Below are 26,510 nucleotides of genomic sequence, written 5' to 3' on the forward strand. Positions count from 1 at the left end.
GCTCCTACATTTGCCTGCTGTGTGGCACTTCCAGCTCCTGGGGGGAGAGGAGAAAAAGTAGGAGGGAAAGGATGAGGAGGCTAGTTTAGAGTTATGGGGTATGTATTGTCCCATTGCCTCTACCCTGTGTTGGTCCTGTCTCCATTTCAAGTGTGTTTTTGGCAGATCAAAATGAAGCTGGACTTTTTTCCCTTCCACATTGCATTGCCTATGTGGAAGACAATGCTCAGTAGTTGAGTATTACAGTTTTTATGGCTTGTGGAGATTTTTTGTGTGTGTGATGGTTTTTTTTTTGTTGGTTGGTTTTCTTTTGTCCACGTGTGCGTGTGGGTTTTTTTTTGTTTGGTGTGGTTTTTTTTGCGTTTCTAACACCTATACCTATGTTTTTCCCCTCGGAGTTTCTGAGAAAACGGCCCTGAAGGTAGAGGTGGAAATCTGCCTGGGGGCGATCTGCCCGACCTTGACCGGCCCGGGTGGGGTATGGAGTTGCTGGAGCGCTGGAAACCCCAGCTCGGGCAAGGACGGCTAGGGTTAGGGCAGCAGCTCAGTCCTCCCGCGGGCTGCACCGCCCCAGAGTAGCGGCGGGTCCCCGGCTCCCTGTTCCCGGGGCACCCGCTCCCTTCGCGGCGACACCGCCCCTTTAAGAGCCGGGCGGTTACGTCACCCTGTTCTCCCGCCGCCCCGCCCCGGTTCGCGCGGCGCGCGGAGTGGGTGGGGCGTGCCGTGCGCAGGCGCGGAGGGGCCGGGAGGGCCCGGCGTCGCCATGGGCTCCTGAGGCCCGCAGCGTCTCCGCGCCGGTGCCGGCGCCCGCCCGCCCGCGGGGCAGCGGGGCAGGGCCCGACCCGACCCGACCCGACCCGACCCGACCCGACCCCTCCTCACCCCAACGGGCTGGGCCGAGCCTAGCCGGACGGAGCCCCGCCTGCCCGCCGGGAGGTAAGACGTGGCGGGGCAGGGTGGCCACGGAGATGGGGCACTGTGGAGGCTGCGGGGGTGTGGGACGGGCCTGAGGGGCCGTGCTGGGGGTGGGGGCGGTGTCTGTGGCGTGCTGACGAGGTCCCTCCAAACTCACCTTTACTCCCGCATCGCCCGCTGCGGCCGCGACCTCCGCACCACCCTAGTCCCTTCGCCTCCGGTTCCCCGGCGGGGGCTGCTCGACCCCTCGGTGCGGCCCCCAGCCCTCCCCCCCATCCGCCCGCGCACGTTCCCCCGTGTGCCCCCCACCCTCTCGGCGCGGCCTCCCCAGCTGCCCCCACCACGCACATCTCCCGCTTGCCCTCCTTAGACCCCCGACCTCCTCCCCATAAGCTCGCAGTGCGGCTCCTACAACCACCCCTCGGTGCAGCCCACACAGGGTGATCCCCAGTCTCTCCCCGCTGCAGCCTCCCCTGCTTGCCCACGCGCGCACACCCGTTGCCCCAGGGCAGCCCCCGCACCCCCCGGTGCTGTCGTGCTGCCCGGTGGCATTTTCTGCAGGGGTGTGTTTGTCCCCGGGCGGGCTGGGAGCACAGCAGACCCCAGCAGAGTGGTGGGCACCAGGCTTGTGCTTGCTGTGCCTGGTGTGGTTGGGGCTGGATGGACTGACGGACACCATGTGTGTGCTGATGTGTGAGGAGGCTGTTACTGCACCTTGTGTGCCCCTGTGTCACATACCAGGTATGATCAGTCGTCTTTGGATTCTCACGGTTGCTTGAAATCTCAGTTGCTCCGTGAGGGCTAGTTCAGTATTGGTAAGTGCAGCCTGTAGTGGGAGGAGGGCTTTGGAAGAATGTCTGTGACTGGGTTCTGATGAATTGTGATCCAGGAAAGGGACTGGAGTGGTTTCAGGGACAGCTCAACGAAAGCTGCCTGGAACATCACGAAGCTGTCAAGAGTGGGAGGAGGAGAAGGAGTGGGAAATCTAGAGGAAATACTGAAGATAGTTCCTGCTTACAGAAAGTTTGAAACTGTTCTTGCCACATAAGGAGCTTGAGCAGCATTAATTATTGAAGACATAGGCAGGCTTCCCCAGAGAGAAGACTGTTTATCTCTTTTGAAGAGAAAAATAGAAGGCATTGATCAATAACAGAGCAAAGGCTAATAGGATGAATAGAAATGTCTATTTCCTATCCTGCAGTAAAAAGACAACAATTGATGAAAATGTAATAAAACATACATTCCACTAACAAAGACTTGGCTTTTTTAACACCATAGTTAACTGTTCCATTGAACTTTTTTTGCTGGAAGTTACCCTTGAGTCTAAGAGCTTAGCAGCTTGCCTAAAAGGGACCAGAGATTTCTCTAGAAGTGTTCATGTTATTGAGGTTTCTAATAGTAAAGGTTTGTGTTTGTGTGGTACTTTTGGAAAAAAATAAACTCTCCCACTTCTACAATGTTGGCTAAGTACTAAACAGTAGGCGTTTAGGGAGAGCTTTTCTTAAGGTGAAGGTATTCCACAATAGCCTACTTCAGGCTTTTTTTCACCATTGTCCCCAAGAAAATGGGCTTTGAATCTGCTCTGGTCAGTGAAGCAGTTTTTAAGTCCTTAATATACCATCACTATTGTGCTGTAAACCTGAAGTGGCGTGTATGCAGCAAGTGGCTGCCTCTGCATCTGGAGCAGAAGGGATTTGGTCTTGCTGTAAAATGATGGGGAAAGCATTGCTACTGAAGTCAGCATTTCTAACCAGTTCTGTGGTGTGGAAAGATGTTTTTCTTTGTATTCTGCTCAGGTCTCTACAATCTGTTCAGGGTGCTGAATAGCTTCTGTTTTTGGAAATGGGGGGCAAGGGGAAGAACGCCTCCTAATCATTCAGGCATCTTTTGTACTTTTATTTGTCTGTCTTCTTGGGACACATGGTGGTTAGAAGGGGAAGGTTCTTAGACATGCATAAGCTGATCAGAAAATAAAGTGCAGTGTGACTAGCTCGTTTGGCGTAACAAAGGCATTCTGAGCTGGCTGGTTTCTAACGATTTGACAGAATCCAGCTAGAAATCTGCCTTGTTCTCTGTCAGCTTGTTTGCCTGTTAGCTGGTAGCAGGCTGGGAGATGAGCTTTCATGGTGTGCAGTTGTAGGATTAGAGTTCTTTCTTCTCACGGATAGAGGAAGGATGTTTTCTTTTTTTCCCCCAACTCTTAATTAATGTAACTTTAAAAACACCTTCCCACCCCACCAAAAAAAAAGTCAGTCCCTTTCTTTATCCGGTTCTACTGTTGAGTTAACTGGAACACCTAATAATCATGTTTTGACTTAAGGGAACAACCTTTTAATTTCCATGTGGTGGAAATTACCCTTCATCCCTCCTCCCCTCCTGTTTTGGGTCTGCATTTAATTGGCTTATGTTTGCAGCGGTGAAGATGAGTTCTTGCCTGCTCCTTCTAGCAGAAGTGCCTGTTTCGTTTTCCAGCAGCTCAAAGGATGTCTTTGGGCTCTTGCAGCAGTGGCTGGTGAGAGCCGTGAATTCTTCATGAGATGTTTGTTATTTAGTCCTAGATGCTTCAAGAGCCCTGTGCTGCATTGTTCAAAGTATTGAGTGTGGAGGTGACACATGAAGTTGCAAATCAGACTTGTTGATTCTGTGAAGGGCCGCTGCTGTGACTAGCTTTCACAGGGTTTTCAGGATCAAATTGAGGAAATCAAGGTTATAAAGCAGTGGTGAAGGTACAGGTTGGGCTGTCTGCAGAATCAAGAGAATAGTACAGCCTCAGAGAGAAAAGGCACTTAACCTTTGAACAGTGGAGCTTTCCTAGCACACAACTGCTGCTGGCGATCTGCGAAACAAAGCTGCTGTGTGTTATTGAACAGCCAGAGCTGGGGGCAGAAGCTTTTCTCTGTTGTAGAGCTTGTGATTGATTGCACTTGCCAAGGCCTTGGAAAATGGAGGTGTTGTAGAGAGCAGCGTCATGTTCGGGTTTTGTGTGCGGACTTGCCCATCTGTTCGCTTGAAGCGGTGTGTGTGTTGTTCTCGCTTCTTCCCAAACTCTTTGGGGTTTGCTTTCTTGTGGTGGAAGAGTGGTTTCCTGCCAAGATGTTACACCCTACAAAAACACTGGGGACTCTGAAAGCGGTTTGAAATGGTGATAAGATGGATTAAAACACTTAGCTAAAATAACTGTAAAATATGATAGTGCTCGGACTGGAAACACCCTTTTGAAAGGGTGTTTTGTTTTTGTTGTTGTTTGTTTGTTTGTTTTTTCTTTCTTTCCCCTTATGGACTACTTTGGGAGAGAGCAACTGGACATGTTTTCGGAGCAGCAATCCCCAGGGAAGGTTTTGGAGGTGAAATTCTGCCAGCCAAAGCAATGAGCTGCAGCCACCATCCAGGAGTCTTGCCTCAGGGTCTTCCTCCTCTAGGAAGAGGCAGGGGACTGAAGTACTTGCTTGTAGCTAGGTTCTCTCTGGTCTTTAAAGAACTGCTCAACCACTGTGGGGTTTTTGTTTGTGATGGTGTAACTAACATGGCTGGTAATGCAACAGAGCAAGCTGTGTCCATGGAAAATGCAGTGTATAGGCAAGCTGCCCAAGAACTGTGTTCTATCTGGGTATAAGCAGGTCTTTATAGCCCCTGAGGGGCATAATTTACAGGAACCTGAAGAGGGAAATAATTTACATGCTCTACCTGCAGCATTGAATGTCTTTTAACCCATAGAGCACCTGGAAATTTGTCTCCTCACCCTCAATTCTGTCTTTGCATTGAAAGGATGTGAATACTGCTATTATTATCTTACAGTCACAGTGCCTGAGAGTCTGGTGATACTGAAAGGACCAGCTGTTTGAGGATGTTGTATAATTGAGGGTGACCAAGAGTGTAGAGAGGCGGTGTCATGGCCTCAAATTTTCTGTCTAACCCAAAAGCGTTCTTCTCTGCCTGGATGTGTTGTACATGTGCTCCCTGCTCAACTCTGTAGCAAAAAGGCAAAAAAAAGTCTCGCTGGTCCAGCAAAGAAAATGACTGCAATGTACTATCTAGTGCAGCAGTGAGGCTTTATGGAGGAGATGAGATAATACCTTAAAAGCTGACCTTGCGGCCCCATCGTTCCCTCCCCAGTTGTGGGACGTGACATTGATGCTATTGGAGGCTGCTGAGCTGATCGCTTGGGAGCCAGCACTCGCCTGGTCATCTCCAGCACAGGTACAGCCCAGGAATGCAGCAGAAGTGGAAGCTGCTGTGCCCCTGTCCAGGTTACCTGGACAAGCCAGTCACCTCAGGAGGCAGATTAGAAGAGAGTGAATTTCTCTTGATGCCTAACCACATCTAGTTTGCTTCTTGCCAGTTTTGGTAGGAAAGGCTGGTTAGAGGTAGGCGAAGCTGTTTGCAGCTAATTGTCCCACAGGAGCCAGGAGTGACCTCTCTCTTCCTCCAAACTCTCCTGACTTTCAGACTTTCTTTCCCCTGTCCCAATGGCTTTGTGATGGCACTGATTTTACAGCAGAGTTTTAAGGTAGAACTTATTCATATGAATTCCCATTTAGGCAACTTCATTCGACGAGGTAATTTAATGTTATGGTGTCGGAAAAAATGGGTTGAAGTTCCATCTTCTTTTTTTAAGCACACACCCTCCCAGGTGGACGCTTAGTGTGCACTTATTTCTGTATGGAGAAGATGCATTGCTTTTGCTGACCTCTGGGTTAGACAAGGGGATTTCAGGATTGCCTCAAACTGCGTTTTAGTAGCTGTTGGTGTGCATCAGCTTCTGACAGTCTTGACAACTTCTCTGCAAACCTCTGTGGTCATCTTCATTGCTGAGCCAGGAATGGTTGAGCAGCTTTTAGCCGCTGTTGTGGTGTGTGTAGCCTGCAGTACAGGATGCTGGGCAAGGTTTTTCCCATTGATGCTGTCTTTACTTGCTGTGCTTTAGCAAGGGCGAGAACAGCTTCCTCCCGGGCCTTGCTCTGCCTCTTTCAGAGGTAACTTCTCAGGAAGGGAGGTGGTGTGTCTGGGCTCCTTTAACTAGCAAAGCTGTAATGCTGATGTATGTAGGGCTTGACATTTTTGTGTGGGGAGGAACTCTCCCAGGAGTGCAGTAATACAAAGCTCCTAATTCTGTTTTTAGAAATCTGCATTTGTAGGATTTTTATTTTTCTTGACAGAGTACAGAGCAGGAGAGAAGTGTGGAGGTGCAATGTTCAACAGGAGTAATGAAATTAGGAGTTGGTGATTTTGGGATATATACATATATATATATATATATATATACACATACGTATATATATATGTAGGATATATGTCTTATGTTTGGAGGAAAAAAAAAGCACAACAACTTACAAATAAAAATAAGCAGATCAGATGTTATTTTAGCATTGACAAAATGGCTTCATAGTGAGTGGCTTTGGATGCTTTGTTTAGAATTACTGTTTTTACTTCTGCAGTGCTCATCACTGCTATATATTTGCATTGGAGAATGATCACTGGGGAAGTCAGATGTGCCATCTCCCTCATGTGCATCGCTGCACTGTTTCCTAGGCTTGTGATGTCTGAATTCTTCCAGCACATTTACTTGATAAATTTAAGTATGGATCTGATCTTATAGATTCTGTATGTTATATTCTGCGTGGAAAAGTATGCTCCAATATCAGAAAAACTCCCGCGATGTGTGACTGCCACAAGTTCAATAGCTTTTGATCCTGCTGTGGAGTTTGATGTCTGTTTCTTCTTAGAGTAACTGTGTACCCTGTGACAATTTAAAACTGTTGTCTCCTCTGTCTTGGCAGTTGGAGGTGGGAAGGATGAATGCACATTGTGGTGGAATAAGTTCTGATTCGACTTTGTTCTTGAGAATTTGGAAAAATACATGTGAACTTCCTGTGTCATGCCGGACACAAAGTGTTTACAACACATCCTTTTTCTTGTTGTCTCTTTCCTTTCTGCCAGTTGCAGAACATCTTCGTAGTCTTGCTGTGTTTCTTCCTTGGGAGCAGAGGGCTGGACTGGTTTGTGTAGAGTGAGGTTGCTGGGTACATGGGAAAGGGATGCAGGGCACATAGGATCGCAGAATAGTTCGGGTTAGAAGGGACCTCTGTGCTTGATCCTGCTCTCGAAAGAGACGTTGGAAGGTTGGGGAACATCCCTTGTCATCCTTGCCCTCCCCTTTTCTCTCTTTTTCCTGTCTCCTTCCAGAAAAGGGACTGGATGTTGAATGTTGACCTATTGCAATGTGGGGCAGTCCACAAAAAAAAAAAAGAGAGAGAGGAGGAGGAGGATGGGGGGAGGAGGGCCCTGTGTGTACAGAGAGACAACAGAAATTAATAGAGCAGAAAAAAACTCTGGAAAGAAGAGTGCACAGCTCAGGGTAAAAGGGTTTTATTGTTGGTTCTGAGATTTTAAATGGGTGCATGGGGACGGGAAACTGCTCGTTCTCTCCAAATGGCTGTATATGGATTGGCAAAATAGGTGGGGGCTGTGCGAGCTGCAAGTGGAGAGGGTTTTTGTGGTATTCTCAGAGTTTAATTTCCTTAAAATGAGAAAAGAAGCTGCATGACCGTGTTGAAGGTTAAATTGTTTATGTGTATGGTACGCGCTTATGTGTGTGTAGGTATCGGATCATCTCTTGAATGTGGCTTAGTGGGTGTGTAACGTGCTCTGTGGTTTGGTCCTGGGTGTCTGACTCCTCTACCTTCTGCTTCTGAGGCTGATGGTCTTCCTGCTCCGCTCCTGCTGGCGCTACTGGTTTTACATCCCAGTGACGCTTTAATCTTGTTTCATGGGCTGTACTGACAGCTGGTTTGAAAACTGTGACGGGGCAAAACCTCTTCAGCATTCAGACTGCTTACACCTCTGGAGAAATGGCATTGCAAAGAGCTGCATTTGGATCTGAATCTGTTGTGCAGAGAGAGAAGTCGTGCATTAAGCTGATACCGAGTGCAGGGACTGTAGACACAATCACTGCGTGTTTTTGTAAATCTTGTTGAACGCTTGTATTCTAGCCAAGCACAGTATTGCTCACATGTGTTAGGAGTTACATGTGGTGGTGTGTCTGTGAAGTGCTTGCTGTGGGGTGGCTTTCACTGACTTGAGATTAAGCAAGCTTTGCCCAGCATGAATAGTAAAATGTAAATGAGTTGCACTATTAAAAATTGCATGCCAGGTCGCATACTTAAGTCACGGATTGTTTCCAGTATGCTAGTGGAGAGGTTAAAAATGCACTATTGGGACCCTTTCATGTCTCACATCGCTAAGTAAACTAGATAACACCCCAGAGAGCAAAAGCAATTTAAGAAGTAATAAATTTAAAAGCACTTGATTTTCTATTATCGCTATAACTGGTTTGAACTGCACCAGTGGATTTCTTACTGTGTGGTGTTATGTTAGTTTGTCCTGACTCTTCTTTCTCCTTTTCCTCCTTTTTGCCAGGTCAGCTGGTGATGCCATGCCTTTGGGGGTTGAAAAGACCTTAAATCAATTGTGAATTGGCAATATATACCTAGCACAATGGAAAGAGCTGATCCCAGTTGGCAATTCTAGGCATTCTTGTAACTAAAATAGTCTAAAATAAACCTTGAACCTTTCTGTCATGTGTTCTTGTACTCCTTTTAAGTCTAGGGGACATTCTGAAAACCGTGAAGGTCTTGCTTTCACTAACATAAAGCTCTGGCTTGTGCCTTAGTAATCACAGAAAATTCAGATTTTTAATCACCTATCACATATCACTTCTGCATTGGTGTTTTTGCGATAATTTAATGGAGAAACTCTTGGAGGAATAAGAAGTTAAGAGGGGAGTGGAAAATGGTTTTGTGGTATCTTAACAAACCCAAAGTACAGCATGGTGGATATTTGATACTACAGTAAGTGTGGAGCAGGTTTTAAGGAGGAGCAATTTCTTGCCTCGTCGCTTTTCCAGTAGAACCTTGCAGCCAGGTCATGCCTGTTTTGTTGGATTGTATCTTGTACGGCAGAAGGAGGCTTAGCTGCTAAGACTCTTTCACGGGATAGCTTTGTGTATCATTCTTTGCTCTCTCAGCAGTTTAGAAATGAAATACTTTTAGCCTCAGAGGAGATGTTCTATTTTAAAAACACGGATTACATTTGCAGCTGGCAGTGAACGGCCTCAGAGTCATGTCGTTTGGGGTTCTCCCCCCCGACGCTGGGGCGAAGCGGGGCTGCTGTCACCAGCAGCACAACAGAGCGGGTCTGGCCCACAGCAGACACCCCCCTCCTTTTCTAGGCTCTGATCAAGTGCGTGTTCAGAAGTACTCCTAGGAACTGAAGGACCAAGCTTTTCTTCCCTCCTCTTACACCACTTCTGTTGCATCAGAAATGGGTTTTCTGTGTTTATGTTTGTTTATTCTTATGTAGAAATAGCTCCTTCTTACTGGTAACATTTTCCATGCCTTTACACAAGCCAAAAAGGAGGAGGTCTTAGTTTTTTTGTTTATTTGTTTGTTTGGTTTTGGTTTTGGCTTTTTTTTTGTTGTTTCATTTGTGCCACATCCCTTCTGATTACTGTTCTGAGTTTATTTTTGGTGGAAGAAGCTGCCGTGTTAATGTTAGCAACAGAAGGTCTCTGTTTCCAAAAGGTACAGGAACGGCAATCTGCTCCTGATCAAGAATTACTGCATTGCCATTGTTCTGGGGATCCAGGCCCTGTGGACACATCCTTGCTAGCTTTTCACCAGTGTGGTGTCTCTGACAGAACTGGTTCCCATGCAGGTTGGAGTCCCTTCCCTATCGAGAATCTCAGTAACAGTGGTTTGCATCTCTAGGTTTTTATCAGGATAGTTATCTTGATGTAAATAGCACACGCTTTGCTCCTCCTTGCATTGAGAGCAGACCCTAATTCTCCTAAAGTGCTTTCAGAAGATCTGTTAGGTAAGTTTAAGCTGGTGCTAGGTTGGTGTTTAAGCTAATGCCATAGCAGTACAAGGTCCTGGCTTGCTCTAACTTGTAATGGTATCTGGACAGAAACACCTAACAGCTCATTGGGGATGGAGGTGTCATCTCTGCCTTCCACATTGGGTGTTGTTGGGTACAGACCTCACACAGACCTAAGCACTGCCCAAAGCTTATGTAGCACAGGAATCTGATCCAGCTGATCCGGGGTTCCTGTGGCTGTCCTGAAGTCCACATAGACCCACGTCTGATGTCTGATCATGTGCTTTTCTGTCTGCATGTTTCCAGCTCCCAAAGTTTGGTCCTTTTCCTGGCTGTCTGTTCTCCTGGTGCTGTTTGGGACGTGCTATATTCCAAGTTACCTCCGGGGGGAGCAAGGTAGTCAGCTGGAGATGAGGAAGGTTTCGTGAGTGAAATTTAGAAGTGTTGAAATGTTTTCCTTTGATATACTTAGGAGAGCCCTCCAGAGAGGAAGGATAAGTGTCCACGTAGCTTTACTCTCCCTTGAAATGGAAGCAATGAGGTGGAGATGAAAGAGATGGGCAGAGTAAACAGGATATGGCAGAAGAATAAGGACCTCTTCAAATTTTATTATGCATTAGATTAGTTTGGTTTGCATTGCAATTCACAATTCTAAATGCCCCTAATTTGCCATATGGTGATGTCAAGTTCTTTCCTTATGGTTTGGTACCTCACAGTGCTGGGAACTGTACGGACAGAGGACAAAAAGGTGATTGTCCCAGGGAACTTAAAATGCGCAAGGAACAACAGAGAAACCCAGCCAGCTGGGAGGTGTACACAGAAACGAGACCACAGCCAGGAGCCTGACCGTGGTCAGGTTGGTGCACAGCTGGAGTAGCAAAGTGGGAAAATGGAGAAAATCGAGGTGAATATGAAATAGCTTTGTGACTGTTGGAAAGGGCCCTTTTCCCCGGATGTGGGAAGAAGCAGGAAGGTACATGTTGTGTCACTGACATGGGCTGTGATGGAGGTGGCTGTCCAAGAAACAACCATCAAAACACATTGACCATGTCAGGTAAGAGGGAGGCTGCTCACACCAGGATGCTCTATCTGTAGCTTGTCAAGGCAGTGTGTTTGCTGGGAGCCTGTTCTGATGATGTGCTGGGCTTGTGACCTGTTGAACGATGAGGAAGAGGCTTCTCAGAAACAAGGCCTATTAAGAGAATTGCCGTAGTCCACCTTCATGATCCTCTTTTTAACACGGCAGAAGAGGAGCTAGCAGACTCTGAGCTGGTGGTAGTGAATGAGACAAAATCTGCTCACCTGGTTAACCCTCCAATCATCTGTACTATCATCTATTTCTTAAATGTAGTACAGAATTGCCCTTGCAGCTTCAGCTTCTTGTATACAGTAGTCTTTCCTAACAGTTTTGTGCGCTGCTGTGCATGTTGCTCTAGCAATGGTGTATGGGAGTTTAGGAGATTAGAAGGGGTAACTTGGGAGGTATATGTTAATTTTGCAGATTTGGGAGTACAGTGTTCCTTTGTGTTACACTAGCAAGGAGAATGAAATGCAAGCTGATGCTTACAACCTATAAAAAACATAAAGCAATTAAAAAGCTGTCCTCAGGGGCAACCCAGAGGAACAGGGGAGTGCTCATGGGTGAGGTGGATTGGGGTTTGGGGTAGAAGTGGGGCCCCGGTTAAGAAAATTTGTATATTTGTATATCACAACACAGTTCTGTAAAGAGTAATTAGTTTCCATGACTCTGTGAATTAGAGGGGATTAGGTGAAGAATGATGCATAATTGTGTCATTAATGACGGTTGATGTATAGTCACAAGGGGGCAGTGTTAAGGTTAAATATACAACTTGTAAGTGGCCTTCTCTCATCAAAATGCGTGTTCATCGCTTTTTGCTGTTTCGGTGTGCAGAGGAGCAAAGGAATTCCCTTTCAGATCTTCAGTTCCACCAACATTACTGATGCTGTTGGTGCTGTTTGATTATCTGGAGTGTGGAGCTCCAGGTCCTGTTCCTCCCGCCACTGGTGGTCTGTGGCGGAGATCCTCTCCCCTGTCAACTTTAGGAAGGGCTCAGCAGCTTCCTCTCCTGCATAGCTCCCGAAGTGCACTGGGATGTGCAGGATCGCAGCTGACTGGACTTTATTTAGAGCTATGTTAAGCACAGGTGCATCTGCTCTGATTTCATTTTAGATGTGCCCTTTGTGAGCTCAGTGGAAGCACTGTCACGCTGAGAGTGTTTGGTTGCTTCAGAAGTCATGTCACTAGAAACTCCTTTCTTCTCAAAGCAATAAATACCTCGCTACCTTGTAGCATCTCCATCCAGCCTTCATCTCTCCAGATTTTTGGATATAGTATAAATAATGTGTGTGTGTATGCTTTGAAACTACAAACTTAGTTGCATTTCTTGTACTGATCAGGACTGGAAGGGAATTGCCCTTCAGTACGTGCAGTTATGGAAAGCTGTAACTTAGAACAGGGATATTTTGGAAAAAGAGCAACTGGAAAGAATGAAGAAAAGCCAAGTTTGATTATTATTTTGTAAATAAAACCATAACAGTTGCACAGCTCCCTCTATAGTAAGATAATCTCTGCTTAAACAAATCTGGACATTTCCCAGGGTTTGTATTTGTTCACTTTCCCAAATAGAAGAAAGCAGAAATGGGGTGAAATGTGGCGTAAGTAGCATCTGAGTGCAGTGCACTGCTGGTACAGGTGTGTGGTTTGGAAAAGCAAGTGCTGGAGGGGCTGTTTGCACACCTCAGTGTGTACATGGAAATGGTTTGCTCTGGGCTCTCTGCTTTTACTGTGTCCAGGTTTCTTGATTTGTGCTGTGGCTTCAGGTGAAGCAAGACTGGGATGATGGTTCTGCAGATGTATGTTTTTTTGTGTTCTGCTGTGACCTGTCAGTAAATGGCAGATGTGTTGTTCCCTGGATCATTGATGGATCATTGACCTTCCTAAAGCCCTTTCCATCCGCTGATCTTAAAGGCCTGCGTAAGAGCTACATCTTGTGCTTTTACAGAAAGGATAACCCAAAAACTATTAGGAGGTTATCAGAAGGAGGCAATATTATGCTGTTCTCCTTGATAGCCATGTCTTTACAACCACTGCATCAGAAGCAGCTCTTCTAGTGGGCAGAACCAATGGCTGCCTGCTTGTGATCTTGGTTTAAGTGGATTATCTTCCGCCAATCCGGAGGTCACATTAGAGCCTGCTTACAACCGAATTGAAAATAATAGCTGCTTTAGATCTTAGACCTTCAAGAATTTGTTCTATTGAAAGAAAATAGCTTTTAATCCAGGAAGTGATCAAGGGTCATGCTGCTTTGAAATCTTGTGTATCCTTATGTTCTGGGTGTGTTTTCACGGGGCAGCTGGCTTTTAAAAGCCAATCAGGTTAAATTCACATCATGTAGAAAACTGCGCGAAGTTATTAGAATTAATGACAGGCTGGCCAAGTGTACCATGCCATACAATGTTTGGTAAAAACATCACTTTCGTGCTCCTCTTTCTAGCGAGCAGAGCTTTCAGCACGTCTCCTTCCAATGACAGTACTTTTGGCTGAGTGTGGTTTTCGAAGTGGCACTAGGAGAGGTGGGGATTGCTCACCGGAGGAATAAGGATGCTCTTCTTTCTCCCTTGTTGCACAGTGACGCTTTGTGGCGTGTGTTCTTTTGCCTGTGCTGCTTGTTCTGCTGCCTTCCAGACAAAACCATAAGCCTAAGACTCTGACAGACTAACCATAAGACTGGGTTGCAGCAGAACAGCCAGTGCTTTTGTGGAAAGCAGAGTTGTTAATTTATATGTGCCTCTCATCTGCCAATACGGATGATTTAGGCACTTTCTTCTGATCTCAGGTGAATGCGGTACTCGTTCTTAAATGCTTTTCTTGCAGAAGGGTGCTGACAGTGGCAGTATTTTGTGATCTCGGGAAAGCCGTGTTTTGATCCCCGAGTACCGCATGATTTGTTGTATCACGAGGGGTGGCAGTGGCAAACTTACCCACGTCCTGTTCGTAAAGCATGTGAGCAGCCTGGTGAAAGGCATGTGAGAGATGCTAAGTACTGTCACTGTTATGTTCCCGTGTCCTTTCAGCTGGCTTCAATTGCTTTTTGGGTCTCTTCCTTGACAGGTCTTGGCTTGTGGACGGCTCTCTAGGAATCCCAACTGGAACGTCACACCAAAAGGCACCATGATAGTGATGAGTGACATCACGGCAGCCCCCAGACTGGGGTCAACTGCCACCACCCCAGCTGTGGCTCCCAACTTCTCCTGGATGCCAGAGGATGGCAGCCCCACGGCTGTGGAGCAGCCAATATTCCTCATGACCACTGCTGCTCAGGCCATCTCAGGTTTCTTTGTATGGACAGCTTTGCTCATCACCTGCCATCAGGTAAAACCTGGTCACTCGTGCTTCTCATCCTTTTCCTCACATGAAGGAAAACACATGGTACTCTGGTATATCTCTGCCAGATGCAGCTGTGTGATGGGGGTTTGCAGACTCTGGAGTGGTACCAGGACTACTTCTTTGGAGTCTAATATATTATCTGTGCTGATCAAGGTGGCAGCTTTTATATGAAGGCGTTTTTCTGCCCAGGTTCAGGCTGTTTCTGTATTGTGACTGGAGAGGGAGCAAACTCTTTAAAACTTGCAGGTATAAAACATTTGGCCATCTCTTGTGTGTTTGCAGAAAGTTGTGTTATCTCAAGCTGTCCTTTCCCATGTCTTGTAGCTGAATCCAGCCATTTTGTTATTGTGTCAGCTGTTAGCTAAACAATTGTGGTTGTCTGCTGTTTGACATACCTTCTTTGATCTCTTGTGCCAGTGGATTCCACAGGCTGAGCCCTGCTGCGGAAAGGAGTAGCAGGAAATGTTTTATTTTAATTTTTCTCCCTTCCCCTCTTGCTGGGGCAGGTGTCCTGGGAGCCAGAGCAAGTCAAACCCTGCATCCTGTTCTGTAGCTCTCTTTCATGAGGTTGTCATGTGAACTGAAAAACACAGTGGAGAAATGCAAGCCCTGTTATTTATCAACCTGTGTTTTGTACCTGTTGCTCCGTAGATTCCAGAGTGATGACTAGGATCTAGAAAACTACAGCCTATTGATGGAGTACAAGGGCTAGAGGAGTTCAAAAATGGATTAGTCACTGATGAATAAGAGTAACACCTGCAGTTTCACCAGCTTGGGTAACAATTACAAGTGCCATGGATCCTCCTGTCAAATTGATTGCCTGCTGAGGGTAGGAAGAAATCTTTCCTCTGCAGTATAGCATTGCACAGTTAGGCATTAATGCCCTTCTCCAATGGACCAACGGAGGTCAGTGCTGGAGGAACACTGTTGATTGAAATGTGCTGTTGTCCTGTTACAAGGCAGCAGTTCCTGTCCTCTCGTAGGTGCATGGATCGCAGGGCTCTTGTGACATCCCAAGGGCAAAGCTTGGAGTCATCTGAACTCTGGTGTCAGCTGTCCCTGTGCTGGGTGAGGTGTGTCATTGGGATTGTCACAAGGAAAAAATAACCCTAAGGTTTGTTAGTTTATTTTCAACCTGCTCTCCTCAGGAAATGAGGCTTTTATGAGATCCTTGTGGGTTAGGGAGTGGAAACAGAAGTATTTTGAGCCCTTCAGTCAATTTTGGCAGGGTGAGATATGCAACAGACAGTGGAGAGAAGAGACAACCCCCTCTGCTTTACAAGAGAAAGGCAAGATCATTGATGTTTGTTTTGTTACATCCTGGAGAATCCTCATAGCATCTCCAAATGCAGGGTTGAGCTTCAGACAAGTGCTTGTGCCTCTTCAGACAGCAAAACTGGTCAGTTGTGAGGCTCGTATGTAATAAACCAACGGTTATTAATTCCAGCAGTTGGGTGGCAGCTTGATGAGGGTTGCTGTACAGAGGCTTTGCCTCTGGAGAATATGCCCTCTGCTGACCCTGTGGCCAACAGAGCGTACCTGCAGCTTGTACTGAAACTCTGGCTGTGTTATTAGGCCATTACAGGAGTGCTGCTCATCTTCTGGATGTGCTTGTGGTCAGTACCTTTTCCAGGAGGTGGATATTCTGTGAAAAATCATCTTAGGCGTGGGATTTAATGATGGCTAACAAACCGTGAGTGATGGGGACGTTGTGCTCCCCCAGCCAGTGACTTGGCCTGGCGTGCGTGCAGGCAGGCAGACAAAACACGCGGTGTGGCTGTGTTTCCTTTCAGCACACTGCGCGAGTTCACTGCTCCCTTGCTGGCTGACACTTTGTGGCTCTGCTATCATTGATGTGCAGAATGGCACTTTTTTGAGCAGATGGGCTGTGGCCTATCAGCTCTTGGCAGTGCTGTGAAGGGCTCTCCTAGGTTGTTTCAGGTGAAAGTCTCGAAAGCATCCAAAACTGCTGAGGGAGTGAGAGTGTTTATAATGAGCATGCGCTGATGTGTGTGTACCTCCCCTCTGGAGAAAAGGAGGCTGGCAGTGTTGTGAATCTTCAGTACTTAAAACAGAGTAGCAGGAATAATTGGAAAAAAAGTATGAGCTAAGGAATATGGACAAGGTGATGACTAACAGTAAATTAATTCCCTATAAGAAACTGGGTCAGAAATGCCTCCACTTCCTTTTCTTCCTCCTTCCCTCTCTTTGCAAACTAAGAGATGCCATGTCAATGCCATATAATAGCAGTGAATTTTTTTTTTTCTTTTTTAATTTTTTTTTTTTTTTTATGTTCATCCCCTTGGGGCTGCTGGAGGCCCTCAAGAGGTGATTTACTGAGGCTGTTTTTCCTGGCCCAATTGACTCTCCAATTCTACTTTCTCCTCTCTGCTCCATGTACCACTGATGCTGGTCTCCTCTCTTCGTCCTCTCAGATCTACATGCACCTTCGCTGCTATAGCTGCCCGAATGAACAGCGCTACATTGTTCGGATCCTCTTCATTGTGCCCATTTACGCCTTTGACTCATGGCTCAGTCTTCTGTTCTTCACCAATGATCAGTACTATGTTTACTTTGGCACGGTGCGGGACTGCTATGAAGGTAAGAATGGGTAAGACAGAATATGGGGGAAGTGGGAGGTCTCTGCACTAAGAGAACTTTTGCTTCTGGTTGGGCACATGGAGAAAGTATCACTGTCACCTACTGAGACCTTCTCCCTTGCTGGCTTCTGAGCATGACAAGGTGTGGTGGGCCTTCTCGCCAGCGTTCTGTAGAGACAAAGTTTATGATTTTCTTGGGTTCTTGGCTTCAGGAAGATGGAAAACAAAAAAATGTGGTTCTACCTGGGTGTTACAAAGTGAGGTGTTGGTCAGCTCCTGGCTCTTCGAACAGCACTTACTCAGCAGCCAGATACTTACTTTGTCTTCTTTTCCTGGTGCAGTTTGTTAGCAACATGTTCTTCTGGTCCCATCCTGTGGCCGCTTGTGAGCTCGCACAGGGTAGCACAGTCATAATGTGTTGGGGCTGGGGAGGTGTGAAGTGCTTTGGAGTCCTGAAGGAGGGAGGGTGCTGTGTTCACGGTGAGTTACCCATTGCTTTGGGCTTGGTTATCTGCTGCAGATAGTACCACTAGCACTGTATGCGAGGGAAATGGTTACTCTCCAATAAGTGCTGTCTGAACCTCCCTCCTGATCTCATCCTGAAAGAAGCTTTTACCTACCCAGCAGGGGAAACTGTGCTCTAGCAGTGGATTTTTGAGGACAGTTTATTACTATACCCTCATTAAATCGTAATTCAGTTGTTGCAGTTGTTTTGGTGAGATCTGCATTGCAGAGAAATGCCCCTGGCCATTTGAACAAGTGAATCAGCCGAAGGGACCAGCAGACCCTCCTTCGCATCTACCACAACGCTCTGAGATGCAGCAGCAGATGGCAAATGTGCACACGTGATTCAGAAGGCATCTTTGTTTGGGCCTGTATTTTCTTTTCCCTTCCCTGCTGCCCAGCGTGCGTGTGTAGGTCTAGCAGGAAGGCTGCTGCTCTGCAAAGCTCCTCTCCTAGCAACAGCCAGCATCCCTCTGCCTTGCTTGCTCAGGGAGTCTGCAAACATCTGCTCAGAATTCAGCACCTGCTCTGAGGTTCACCTGGGCACGTTGGGCTATGTGAGAAGACTGCGGGTGGAGGTGAAAGCACCTTCAATCAGTGGGTTCTCTCTCTCACTTTTTCTGGGGATCACTTCGAAACAGCCTTTTTGTTCTCTTCCCTCCCTTGCCACTCACCCCATCCTTTCTTTTCTGGAAAGGGTGCAAATTGGGGAGGAGCTCTGTTAGGGAATGGCGAGAGCCGGCCTTACTAATACACTTTGGAAGCTTTCTTGGGCCATTTATGGGCTGCATTTCATAGTGTGCATTAGGAGGAGCATACTTTGGCATTGCTCTTTCATGTGACTCTGCTTCTGTACAAACCTGCGTGTCGGTAGCATGGACACAAGTACATTTTTTTGTTATGTTGACATCATAAGCACCTTCTGATGAATGTGGATCAGGAATGAGAGAAGAGTTCTTTTGCTGGTGTGGTGAGCTTTGATAGTTAGCACTAATTTATTTTGGGGACGGAGTGGCAGGTATTTCCACCTTCCCCCCCCCTTTTTTTTTTTTTGTTTTGTTTGTTTCCTCTGATGTCATCTCTTCCCTAGAGCTTGTGGAATGGGCAGCTGGTATTGTAATGACCACATCAGAGGGCAGGGGTCACTGGAGGACAATAGGAAAAGCTCAGCTTTTCTTCCTCTGGGTGCTGAGACCTGTCAGCTAAGTTGCAGGAAAATTGCAGGCAAAAAGGGTTACCACAGTTATTTAAATAAGCTTTCCATGGTTGGTGTTTTCTCTCCTAATTAAGGCTTTCACAAAATCATTGCTGTATGACCATACCTAACTTTGTTCAATAACAAGGATTACAGATGGAGGAACAATAGCCCAATGACATACATAGGAGCAGGTATTCCACTGGCTTTTATGTGCTGTAGCATTCTTGCCTTAAACATGTTTAGAGACTATGAGTGTTTTGGGCAGCATTGAGTTCCTATTTTCCAGGGCATAGTTTGGATGCTTGTAGAGGAATGAGAGTTGATGTCTGTCTCTGACTTTGGAAGTTCATCCACCTGGGAAAACTGACCTCAGGTCTAATACTGGCTGCTTGGTGATGTCAGCATCTCAGGACTGTAAATTATTAGGCTTTTGTTCATATTTTAAATTCCTTAAGACTTCTGTTGCCATCTCAAGTTATTTTCTCTTTGTATTATGTCAATGCTGGGGTCCAAAGCCAGGATTTGGTGTTGGCATTCCAGGGAATGTCTGGATACAGACTGTCGTAGACAATAACATTGAATGAAGGGGTCACCTGGTCTGTCATTTTGCTCCAAGGCTGTATGTACCCAATTTAGGAATATAATCCTTGTCCTAAAAGTCTCATAACTGTATGAGGGTCCAGCAGTGATTTTAACAGGTCAAAAGTGTGTTAAACTGGGCACGTATAGACTTATTCTGTGCACAGTTACATGGGTTTGGATCTCATGAAAAGTAAATGTGTCTGTAATTATGATGAGAGTGCTCTTGACAGTGTCTTCACCTTAGTTTATATGTATCAGCAAAACTGAGCCCTGAAGACACTTGAAATGGGGCAGAGTATTAGTGATCAGTCTGAGAAGGCTCTTCCTCATCTGCACCAGGTTGCTGGGGAAGGCGGAAAAGAGGTGGCCCAAGGAGAAGGCAAGACATTCCAGCCTTCTGGGGAAATGGAACACAAACTCTGCTTTTCAAAAGTCGCCACCACACATGAAAACAGAGTTTCACTGATTGGTCAAAACCCTGTTTCTCCAACTGTTATGTCTACATTCCTGTTACCTCAGAGAGAGAAACCGTGTTCATCACCTAAAAGATTAAATACAGGAGATAAGATACAGTTGATGAATCAGAGAGAACTTTTCCAAATGATCTAGTACTGGTGTAATGTCCTGGAATAATGCACAGGAACCCCGTAAAGAATGCCACCTTACAGATGCCAAGTAAAACAGAGACTGACCACAGTTTTTAAATGGTCCTGTGACTCTTTTGGCATGAGTTGTGGAACTTGCCTGGGACCTTGGCCAAAGTCCAGTTCAGATAGTCTTGTGAATGCTGAGGTAGGATGATAAATGCAGTGAAAATAATCCGGAGTACTTTGAAGGGAAAAATGCTGCATAAGCAGTCCCTGGTAGTGTTTGATCTGTTGCCTGTACTCTTGGTCCTTGCACCTGTTTTGAAGTTGGTTGTCATTTTACTGATTGATGTCTTTGCAGCATTTGTAATATACAACTTCCTCAGCCTCTGCTATGAGTACTTGGGAGGGGAGAGCTCCATCATGTCTGAGATCAGAGGGAAACCAATTGAGTGAGTATTAATTCTGCTTACAGCATGATGTTCTCATCCTTCTGTGCCCATCTAGCATATGTCTGTCCTTGCCCTGAAAAACTGTGTCAGGTGGCAAATGTCTGCTGGGACTGGGCAGCGTGGATGGGGATGATTTACCAGTACCCTGCTCTGAGACAGATCAGGCTGATCACATCCTCTTAAGCAAGTGGACTGATTCACAGCTTTTCTGGACACCTGACTATTCCTTTGTTGCTTATTGTCTTCTCTGCCTTTAAATCTTCTCTGTCTTCAGTTAGTTGTTTGTACTTCCTCCAGGATCTGTGTTTCTCCCCATGCTACTCAATTAAAAAAAAAAATAAATAGTGGAGTGTGAAGACAAGATGTTGTTTAAAACAACTGGGAAAGAAAATATGGCTTTAACTGTAATTGTGGTTGGAGAAAGCACCAGTCCTGCAAGTTTGCTACAGAGAGGTAGACAAAGAGGGTAGGAATCTTGCACTCTAGCTCAAATCTTGCTTCTGGACTCTGTCATCTTGTGTTGGCTCTTTCAGGTCCAGCTGTGTATACGGGACTTGCTGCCTGTGGGGAAAGACCTATTCGATTGGATTCCTAAGGTTCTGCAAACAGGTATGGGCTGGAGGAACTGTACCGTCCTCCAGAAGTGAATGAAGTGTGTGGGTTGGCAATGGCTGTTGCTGCTGAACTTCTGAGATGAGCACTCCTTTGAGGGGGTTTATAATGTTATTTTGAGAGGCCTGTAGCCTGCTGAGAAGAGCAGATGCTTTGGGGGTTGTTCATTTGTTTTGCATGATCTTAACGTTTTCTCCTGAACCCTGCATCAGGAAGGCTTTAGCAAAAGACCCCATTTGTCTCCTTGATCTGATGCTAACCCTGGGAAGAAATCCTGATTTCTTCTTCCCTTTCTGGATTGCAGAGGTCCCAACTTTAAGAAATTGATGGCTGTGCTGTGTTGCAGACACCCCGCAGTTGTGTAACAGCCTCCTGAATTCCCAGTGCTGCTGTTGTGGTTTGGATTTGAGGAGGGGGGTGGAGGTTAAGCGTGACACAACGCTTTGTAGGAGGAACTGAGGATTGCTCACCATGTGTGTCTGTCTGTGCTGAGTTGGATATACTGAGGGGGAGGGAATGGAGGAGATCTAAACCTCGATACAGCCCTCGTCTGCTCATCCCAGGTCAGTCACCTCTGACTGCCCAGAAACAGCGGGTGAGTTTCAAGGCTTTGCTCACTTGCTGCGAGGAACACATGAGGTTTCTCTGGAGAAAGCGTGAAGCAGATCTGATTCTTTGAAAGGGCTCAGGTCATTGTCATTCCAGTCACTGGGTCTAGATATCTGCCCTGGCTTCTCCTCCACATCATGACCCATCTTCTATGTTTTAGCAATATGCAGGAACATCAAAGGTACAATGCAGCCTCATAGTAATATCCAGTGTTAATCTCTGCAGCACAGTTGGCCTTTTTCAAAGGACCACATCTTTTCTCTGTTTTGTTTCTCTGTTCTGTTCTGTTTGTCTCTGTAACATATTCTGTCTTCATGGCTTTCTCGTTTTCCTGCCCACTACTTTATTTTCTAATCTGCTCCCAGTATGCTGCTTCACCTGTTTCTCTTGGGCTTCGTTCGCATACCTTTTCTTTGATTCGATGCATTACCTATTCTTTTGGCTCCTAATGCTAACTTTTACCTTTTAAATATGTCATGAGCATATAACACCCATTGTGGTGAGTGAGTGCTGGAGAAATAATTTCCGTTAGATCTCTTGTTTCTCATGTCCCACAGGCTCTGGCAGTTGTCTCCACATGGGTTGCACCTGGCTGTGTTTGGAAAGTTTTTTCACAACAATGAAGATGAGAAGCACTTTTTTGGGGGGGTGGTGGTTCTGCTGGCTTCTGAAAATCCTCAGCTTATTTGGTAACTCTGTATTAGGTGGATGTTTTGCTTTCCCATTGCTGCTATCTGGCAGCAATTCTTCTAGTTTGCCTTTTGCAAACTGCTAAGTCTACTATGGAGGCTATGAGGGAGGTGTCACTTGCAAAAGGATGTTTAAGTACTTCCATCCTTCTTGGCTTGAGCTTAAATGTTGCCTTGGTGAGAAATCTTTGACACTAAGATGCACTTTCTGGTACTTGTAGACTTCCAGAATTGCCAAGTAAGACCTTTCAAGGGAAATTCCTGGGAAGGTTGGTGCAAAAGGGCAATGGAACGCATCTCCACGCTGGTCTGTGTGGTATCCAACATCGTGATGATCAGAAAGAGGAAAGTGCTGGAAGGAGCACTTTGCCCATTTTATCCCTGTTCTCAGCATCTCCAGCACTCCTGTTATCTCCCACCACCACCTACCCATTTTCTGCTCTTTCCAGCCCTTTTCATCCTGAAGGAATCTGCATGTTATAACCATTCCTTCTTTCCATCTTCGTCCCCACCCCCAGCTGTCCTCAGGCAGGTACCTGCTATGGGTCAGTCTGCCTGCACTAATGGCTGTGGCTTAAAATCTGGACAGCTTGTTTCCTTAAAGATGCCTTGGACAAGATTCTTTGCTGGGCCTTTGTCTGGTGACCCTTACAAATGGGTCACACCCCATCCATGTGCTTCCCGTATGCTGTAGCATCTTCTAGGGAAGCAACTAAAAATAGGACGTGGTGGTTTGGATTGCAGGGAAATGGTTAAAACAGCCCCAGATTGGAAGGAGAGGAAGCTCAGAGGACAGAGTTGTTTACGAATTAGCTTGACCTTTTCTGGTTCACATATTTACAGTGACTCAGTATCTGACATGTGCTGGGGTTTTTAATCTCCTTGAAGTCTTATGACCACTAACAAATTGCATTGTATCCAAACCAATTACTCCTGTTTGGTTTTGCCTTCTTTCCATACACAGCCCTCCCCACATGTGCGCAGGTCAACACCTGCCCAGGCTCCTCCAGCCTTCTTCAGGGAGGCATGGGTGATGTTTTTAGGGTTGCAGCCATCCACTGTCCTAAGACTTTGGGGTTCAACATCTCCAGAAAGATGAAGCATGGGGTGGCGCTGAGAGGAGTCCCAACAGGAGCAGTGATTTATACTGGCAGAATGGATGGAGCTGATCCCAAGGGCTGTGGAGCCTTTGGGAAGATTCAGTGAAGGTTGTGTGAGTGACAACTGAATAGCTCTTAATTTCTGTTTAGCGACATGCATTGGTGTGCATACAAAGTGCTTTAACATAATGGCAGTTGTCAAAGTTCCTCCTCAGAGAGCTGGGTTCCCCTCCTGTCTAGAGGACAATTTTGCCCAGCTTTACCCTTCCCTTGTGTCCTTTTGTTAAACCTGAGGTGTCTGTACCATGGCATGGTATGGGATTTTTGTTCTCAGGCCTTTACCATGGATAAATGTGCTGCAGCACAGCCTATGTAAGAGAGCAGCTAAGTAGTTTCTAGGAGAACCTGCAGAGAGATTTTTCTTCCCATCCTGGAAAAGTAGATAGCACCCATGCTTCTTCTGAATCTCCTTTATCTCCTGTTGGGGGGTGCAGTCCTCAAGCACAATCAATTATTAAGTGGCAGGGTCAGACTCCTTGTTGGGGCTGGATTGTATTGCATTGCTGTGTTGTCCCAGTGGAGACAGTGTCATGGTGATTGTTTGGGAACTTGCCCTCTTGGACCTCCTGACTTCTCATTCCTTCTTTCTCATTCCTGTAGGCTACCCTGCAGTTCTGTGTGGTGAAGCCCCTCATGGCCATCAGCACAGTCATCCTTCAAGCCTTTGGCAAGTACCAGGATGGTGACTTTGAGTAAGTTTGTTTGTCTGGGAAGTGTGCCTCAGCTGCCCCTTCCTGCCCAGCTGTGCTTATGGTCCGCGTGTCTGATAGACAGGGGGACAACACAGGCTGAATATGCATGTGAGAAAAGAGGGCAGGGATAAGCCTCTTGGTTTCAGGGTTTTTCCACCTCGGTTTTGAGGGAGAGAATGGGACAGGAAGGCAGAAAGGAAATGGAGTCTTAGAACTCCCCAGTGACAGAGGTAAGAGGAAAAGATCATGCTAAAATTTCAGGCAATCATAGAATCATTTTGGTTGGAGGAGACCTTTTAAGTTCATTGAGTCCAGCCGTTAACCTAACAGTGTCGCTAAACCATGAACCTCATCTACACATGACCATGTATCTTCTCATTTCAGTGTAACCAGTGGCTACCTCTATGTGACAATCATCTACAACATCTCTGTCAGCCTGGCACTGTATGCCCTCTTCCTTTTCTACTTCGCCACACGTGAGCTGCTCAGCCCCTATAGCCCAGTCCTCAAGTTCTTCATGGTGAAGTCTGTCATCTTCCTGTCCTTCTGGCAAGGTGAGCTGCTTTTCCCTTCCCTTGATAGGCACAAATAGCTCTCTGCAGGCGCTCAGGCACTAGAGTTGATAGAGCAGATGAGGATTAATAGCCAGAATGTCTTTCTGTGCTATTATTATATTTGTTTTATAGTCTTTCCTTGCGTTTCTCTGGGAAATCTGTTTTTTCTCATTTTCATCCTTTGTTTCAATGCTCCTGAATCCTCACTATCCCAGTGCCTGTGTATGTGCACACACATATCTGCCTGGCAAAATCAGCCGGATGAATAGTCCTTTTCATTCCTGGAACACTCATAAAGTACAAGCTGCCAATGCTTTATCTACATGCTGCCGTTTTTTTTATTAAAGTGGCACATCTAAAAATTTTTAGTACTTTTAGTGCTCTATAAATAAAATTTTAATGGTGTGTCTGTGACTCACATGAAGCAGCAGGCTGGCTGAATGCAGTGTGTGCTGCCACAGAACCTCCATGGAGTAGAAGGACATTCAGAATACATACACGTGATGCAGAAGCACATTCAGAAAGACAAAATTCTACCTAAGCTTAGTGCTTCTTACTAAGTGGCTCTGAGCATTTCCCTGTTTAGTGCCCTACGTAAGTTTACCTGGTTGCACTTCAAACTTAGGTGGAATTTAGGCTTTTAGAGTATGGCCCAACCACCCTGTTTACAGACAAACTATTAAGTTTATCATCTTGAGCCATCTGGTCACACACTTTCTGCCTTGTCTGTAATTCTTCAGCCACCTGACTATGGACAGGGAGAAGTATCTTTCTTGCAGTGGTGTGTCAAAACCACTGTATGTTTAAATGAAAAGCTCTGTTACCTCAGTTTTTGCAATGGCTATTGGAAATGCTGAGATCACAGAAGTGGTCACAGAAATATTTGGCTGCTTCTTATCCTTTTGGACTCTAAGTCCTGCAGCAACTAGTTCCACAATAGAAGAGGGTCAGTGTTTGAACATTCTTTGCATAAACATATTTGTCGCATTTATTCTTCCTTTCTCTGTTGTACTGGTGAGCGTATCTAGCCTGCTCTGTTTATAGCTCCTGTCCTAAATGGATTTGCATCTAGGACATACAGCACAGGCAGCTATTTTTTTTCCTTACAGTTAGTATGCGATCATGTTTTCTGCACATTTACAGGAGCTTGTTGCTTTGTTTAGGGATGCTGTTGGCCATCTTGGAAAAGTGTGGTGCCATCCCCAAAATACACTCTGCCAACGTGTCTGTGGGCGAAGGCACCGTAGCTGCTGGGTATCAGGACTTCATCATTTGTGTGGAGATGTTCTTTGCAGCTATCGCCCTGCGCCATGCCTTCACGTACAAGGTGTACCTGGACAAGAGGCTTGATGCCCAAGGTAGGAAACATGCCAGCGGATACGGTGTGTCTGTTTGGTGGTGAGACTGGGTGGAGGCTGGTCCCTCTACCAACCAGCACACTGATATGATTCCAAACCTGACTGCTTGGAAAAACATCACATCCCCTCCTCCGTAGTGTCTGAATAGATTAATTGTGCAACGGCTCTGCAGTGCAGAAACCTTGCCTCAATTGCATTGTTCCCTTTTCAGTTCCCCAGTATGCCACCCACGAGAGCTTGTTGCAGACCTGAAGGCTGCAAGAAGTTGCATCCTTTTGGTAGAATGGGTTTGTCCTTCTTCCCGTCTCCCCGAAGGGGAACTCCCATTGCTCCAGATTGTGCAACAGACTGAAAGCAGGAGGGACAGGGCCTGAAACAGGCTCTGTTTTGAATCTGGCTCAGGAAGATGAAGCTGTGCTTTGGCAATATGTTTGGCTTGGAGGAGGAGGATCTTCCTGTAATGAATTTGTGAGGGTCAGACTGCTAGAAATCTTATTCTGGGGAAGAGGGAGGTAGGTGGATGTTATCTCTGGGAAAATGGGTTTCTTGTGCCCAGTCTGTACAAGTACATTCGGTGTTCTCCAAATAAAAGGCATATTTCCTGCTGTGGGGAGTCTGTGCTGAGGTGTGGGAAGAGAGCAGCACTTGGGCAGTGTTCATGTAGGTGATCCCTCCATCCTAGCCAGCCCCAGAGATTTTGGAAGGACTGTGACCAC

General features: G+C 46.3%; 1 protein-coding gene across 3 annotated transcripts in view; it reads left to right on the top strand.

The window, feature by feature from the left end:
* The first annotated feature begins 744 nt into the window (after positions 1-744).
* Positions 745-26,510, top strand: part of TMEM184B (transmembrane protein 184B) — a 30,345-nt gene continuing 4,579 nt past the window's right edge. Inside the window, exons 1-8 of one of the 3 annotated variants that reach the window (XM_065047315.1) lie at positions 745-936; positions 13,922-14,182; positions 16,633-16,798; positions 20,030-20,120; positions 20,654-20,729; positions 23,791-23,882; positions 24,267-24,436; positions 25,600-25,794. In XM_065047315.1, the coding sequence (XP_064903387.1) occupies positions 13,982-14,182; positions 16,633-16,798; positions 20,030-20,120; positions 20,654-20,729; positions 23,791-23,882; positions 24,267-24,436; positions 25,600-25,794 (991 nt within the window). In that variant the 5' untranslated portion in view covers positions 745-936; positions 13,922-13,981. Of the gene's footprint in view, positions 937-13,921; positions 14,183-14,386; positions 14,444-16,632; positions 16,799-20,029; positions 20,121-20,653; positions 20,730-23,790; positions 23,883-24,266; positions 24,437-25,599; positions 25,795-26,510 lie in introns of those variants that run through there. The other 2 variants (XM_065047304.1, XM_065047322.1) reach the window with 2 other exon arrangements.

The sequence above is a fragment of the Columba livia genome, chromosome 1 (genome assembly GCF_036013475.1).
Source record: "Columba livia isolate bColLiv1 breed racing homer chromosome 1, bColLiv1.pat.W.v2, whole genome shotgun sequence".
Taxonomy (NCBI): Eukaryota; Metazoa; Chordata; class Aves; order Columbiformes; family Columbidae; genus Columba; species Columba livia.